Source organism: Montipora foliosa, chromosome 5 (genome assembly GCF_036669935.1).
Source record: "Montipora foliosa isolate CH-2021 chromosome 5, ASM3666993v2, whole genome shotgun sequence".
In the NCBI taxonomy this organism is placed as follows: domain Eukaryota; kingdom Metazoa; phylum Cnidaria; class Anthozoa; order Scleractinia; family Acroporidae; genus Montipora; species Montipora foliosa.
The window spans coordinates 38,989,715-38,994,714 of record NC_090873.1 but is presented as its reverse complement, the minus strand read 5'-3'; the positions used below and the strand labels follow the sequence as shown (position 1 = coordinate 38,994,714).

At 41.5% G+C, this 5,000-nt stretch overlaps 2 protein-coding genes across 2 annotated transcripts in view; both read left to right on the top strand.

Annotated features, from left to right (window-relative positions):
• LOC138004520 (replication factor C subunit 1-like) overlaps positions 1 to 4,189 on the top strand; it is a 9,819-nt gene extending 5,630 nt beyond the window's left edge. Inside the window, exons 5-6 of the mRNA XM_068851054.1 lie at positions 3,164 to 3,490; positions 4,148 to 4,189. Of these exons, the coding sequence (XP_068707155.1) occupies positions 3,164 to 3,490; positions 4,148 to 4,189 (369 nt within the window). The remainder of the gene's footprint in view (positions 1 to 3,163; positions 3,491 to 4,147) is intronic.
• The window catches only part of LOC138004092 (uncharacterized), an 888,878-nt gene that overhangs the window by 419,879 nt on the left and 463,999 nt on the right, over positions 1 to 5,000 (top strand). The window lies entirely within an intron of this gene.

Here is a 5,000-nt window from a genome sequence, read left to right as displayed (position 1 = left end):
GACAACTACCATCACGGCTCTTGGGGAGGGAAAACACTACAAGTTCCTGGGGGTTCTGGAGAACGTTCGGCAGGATGAGCGGCTGGCTTTAGCGTGTGCAGCTAAAGAGTATCTACGCAGGATATCTATTATATGGTCCAGCCCCCTGTCTGATTGTAACCGTGTACAGGCAACTAATCAGTATGCACTCCCGGTGCTGCGGTACTTAATGTGGACACAACATTGGTCTCTATCAGAGTTAAGAGGTGTGGACAGAGCAGCTCGGAAGATCATAGTTGAGAACGGTGGCAAGCACCCAGCTAGCCTAACTTCTTTGTTATATCTACCGAGGGAGAAAGGGGGTAGAGGCCTGCAATCAGTCGAGCAGGAGTATAAGATCACTAAAATCAAATCGCTACTGAAATTGTATCAGAATTCGGACCAGACTGTGGGAGCAGTTAGAGAATTTGAAGAACACGCCATGGCATCAGGTCACCAGTCGCTTCTAAAGGAAGCAGCCAAGTACGCTGAAGAACTTAACATCACACTTCAGCTTGATATCCTAAATCCCGTGTGTGTTACAACGGAGGGAAAGGTGGTGACTGCAGCTAGAGCTGGGAACCTGCTGAAGAAATCTCAAGAGATGCAGCTCTTGGAGATCGCTAAAGAAAAAAGGTGGCAAGGAAAGTTATTCCGTATCAGATGGGACGATGATAGCCTAAGCATAACCAGCTGCTTTGCATGGCTAAAAGGTTGGGCTACATGCCCTACATATACCATCGCGGGCATGTATGAGCTATATGAGCAGTTGTTACCTACGAAGCTCTACACAAAGGAAAAGACGCAAACCTCCACCGACGGTGAAGTCCTATGCAGGTTATGTGGGAAGGTAGCTGAGAGCGTTGCACATGTACTGGCTGGATGTTCCTCCCTGGCACAAACCAAGTACCTATACAGGCATAATGCAGCCTTGAAGATTCTGTTTTTTGAGCTCCTCCGAGAACATGAGTTGATAGAAGAGGTTCCACCATGGTACTCACCGGCGATGCCAAAACCAGCCTACCAGAACACTACGAGTGAAGCGATTTGGGATATTCCCATCTATGCAGATCACAACGAAGTAAGAGCAAATCGGATAGACGCGCGTCTTGTCAGCCACGAGAGGAAAGAAGTTTACACAATTGAAATGAGCTGCCCATGGATTGAGAGTAGAGCCAAGAAAGATGAGGAAAAGACGCTCAAGTATGGTCCCATGATGTGGGAGCTGAAGCAGAGATACAATGGTTACAGGGTTGAACAGTACAACATAATAATTGACGTATTGGGTGGTTATTCTAAACACCTAGAGAAGTCGGTGAGGAAGCTAATAGGAGCAAGAGCGCGGGGTGTACTTGAGCGGATGCAGAAGTCGGTCATCTCAAACACTTTGAACATTGCCAGAACATTTAAGATAAATACTTAGTTAGGGCGATAAGGACACTAGACTTTAGGTTTTCTTTTTTCTTCTGAAATCCAGAAACACAAGGGTTGTCGCAGAACCTGTATTTTAATTATTTTCTACGCAGTTTTTATAGTGGATAAGAGTTTGATATGATTCTAAATAGGCTTTTAGTAGAGATAACCAAATTATGATGGCCTCGTGTAGGTTTATAAGAGATAATGAGAGTATAAAACTGAATAATTTTCTAAATAGGCTTTTAGTAGAGATAATGATATCATATTTTTGCACAGGTTTTACAGAGTATAGAATTTAATAATATTCTGAATTGGCTCTCTAAGTAGAGAGATTCACATCATTATGTATATTAGAATTGTACTAGGTTCCGTCCTAATTTTTTTAATTCTAATTGTAGCTTCTCAAGTGGTGTAGGTTACGTTATGCGCCCTATACTACTCATAATGTGGACAGCATTTCAAAGTTTTATACTGCGAGATAATAATAATAATAAGTATTCATGTATATTCTCTAAATAAGAAAAACCAAAATTTAACAATGTTAGTGTTCTGTTCAAATATCCTAATTCGTGCTCCAGAATGCAGGAAATGTACTCAAGAGGCCCAAATTTTCACAGGGGGAGGATAAGGTCCCCCCCCCCACCCCTCCCTACAAGCTCATGCCTATGGCCCTTGGAATGTTTACCTTTGGAATGTGTTGTTCAAATCTCCATCCACTCCTCCAGTTTTGCAGCCTACTAAAATTTCTATTGAAAGCCCTGTACATGTACAGTGTACATGAAAATGCATTTCAAACTAAATGTGCATGATATTAAAGCCCGGTTTCCAAATAGTCGTCCCAGTCGTTACAATCATCTCTGTCGATTCAAATTTTTGGAAGCGACAGGGACGATCATATGGAAACGCTCTAGCGATCACCCGGGACGATCCCTGCGACAGAAACGATTAGTCGTCCGAGATAGACTCGACTTCTATCTTGCGACAGAGACGACTGGAAAAGACTCTCAAGCGATCGCATATTTTTAATGGAGACCCGGGTTCAAACGATAGAAGTGACAGAAGCGTTGGGACATATCCCATGATGCCCCTAATTGCTTACTTCACGTCCATATACACGCTTCAAAATGGCGGCAAGCAACTCGAATAACACCTCTACATTTATGGAAGAAATACAGCGGTATGAATGTCTTTATAACAAATTTTCGAAGGATCATAAGAACAGAAGAACCAGAGAAAACGCCTGGGAAACTATTGGCCAGAAATTCGGTCTTACTGCAGAGGAAGCCGAGAAGAAGTATAAGAACATTCGCACTAGTTATACACGCTATCTGAAGAAAGTAAAAAGCGTTCCTTTTGGGTTTGGAAGGGACGCTGTCCCGTCCCAAAGACTGGGGAGATTGCAAACCTATGTACAATGGCTCGAACAACACATAAGCCACAGAAAAAATGCGTCTAACTGGCCAAAAGTCTTCTTCTTCGATTGGCTGCCGCCATTTTAATTTTAATTTAGTCGGCAAAAAAATTCCTAGTGCCAGTCTTTTTTACTGTTTGATCCGATACAAATGATTTAATAGAAACCAAGGTATCGCAAGAATCGCTTCAATCGCGTCTGTTGTTTTCCACCACGGGAAGCTCTTTTTAAGCAACAGAGACGATTCTAGCGATAGGGACGACTACATGTATTTGGAAACCAGCCTTAAGAAATGCTGTTTCATCATTGTACATGCAGATGGAAGATAAACTGCCCACGGCTACACCTGCTAGCAAGCTTGCAGCAAAAGCAACTGCAGTTCCTTCTTCATCAAATATTAAAGACACTATTCCTGAAACACCTGTGGGAAAAACAAAGGAAGAAACCTCAAAGAACGCAAATTCACCAACCAAGGATGACAAAATAATCAAAAAGGAATCTTCCTTAAAAAGAAGTCCAAAGCTTTCAACTGATAATGATGTGCCGGATCAGGTTCCACCATCTTTGGAAAAGAAAAAATCCAACTATCGCAGTTTCATGGCAAGGGATGGACCAAGGGCATTGGGAACAAAACCCATCCCAGAGGTAAAACTTTGTTTACATTTTTGCTCTAATATTGGTTTGCCATATTTGTCATTTGACTTTTTTTGTTCAGTCATTGCCCGCATTAGTCCCTGTATTGTTGTTCATGTTGTACACATACTGTACGTGCACTGTACATTATCTGTACATGTATATAGTTTTTTTTCCATGTTGTCAATTATTATTGTTAACTGGTGTTTGTTGTCTTCTTTACTGCTATAACAAGTAGACTAGAAATTAAAATGCAGTTTATGAAAGTCTTGAAGGTGAACTCAAGTGTTTTCATTAGGGAGACGTGAAGTCATAAAGCAGAAAAACCTCTCAGAGCAGAGTGTCGAACCAACAATTTTGTAGTATCTTTTGGGTTGCCTGTGGCATCCCTTAAAACACAATTATTATGGAGTAGGCAGTGGTTTTAATAAGGACCAACAGCCGACAAAAAAAAGGCCGGCTACTTCACTCAGAGTAGCCCGAATTTCAGCGGCCTCCTCTGCTTACTACAGTGGCCAGTGTGTAAGTCCCCGAATGACTTAGCGAGCAGAGGAGGTGGCTGAAATTCAGGCTACACTCAGAGAAGTTGGCTAGTTTCCCACGTACATTGAAGTAATTAAAGAGAGATTCTTTCAAACCTGAGATTAAATTTAATTTTGACAATGACAGCAGTCGGTTACTCCACTCAAACGAGCTGCCAACTTCAAATAAGGGGAGTTCCACGCGCGCAGAGCGCCATGGGTAAGACAATTAACTGTGTGAGAAAATTTGGTTTTTGGTCACTGTAAGATCCACCCCGTCTTTGATGTTGAACATCCAATGTCATGCTTAAGGACGGTGCCTACTAATTCAATGGTGTTTTTGCGCAGTTTACTGAATATGCGGGAAAAGCAGATCTTAACAAGTATTATTGAAATCCAAAAAGAAAATTGGGGGTAACCACCATTTTTCGAAGATAATTAATCAACAGTATTTGTATAAAGCTTCAAAATACAGAGCAATGTATGGCGTTCTTTGCCAAATTGAAGCTTAATTATCTCTGAAAAATGCATGGTTTTGGATACCAAGAGCACTTGCTAAAATCTGCTTTCTCTGCATAGTTTTGAACCGCGCAAAAATATCCCTGTATTAATAAGCACCACCAATAGGAAATCCGAGTATCTGGAGATGCGCATTGAAAAATATGAATTTTCTTTAGAACAATCTGTTTGTTTGTCACCTCGACAAAACGGCTTTCGGCCATTTTGAAAAAAAAAGACCGCTTGGGTGATTATCGCGTATTAGTATATGAGTACAATAGTACGCGCGCTCTGATTGGCTGCTGAGCGGGCAAGATTTTCTTGTAATTACCGGGCGTTATGAGAATTTTTGTCGGCTCGACGACTCTTTTGACTTGAGACTGAAAGCTACGAGCGCGTGGGCGAAAACAACAAAAAATATGGACAAAGTACAACTATATTTTCGATAACTGAAAGAAAAACTAGCTTACAGATACTTCTTTAGTATGAGCGACGACGAGAGC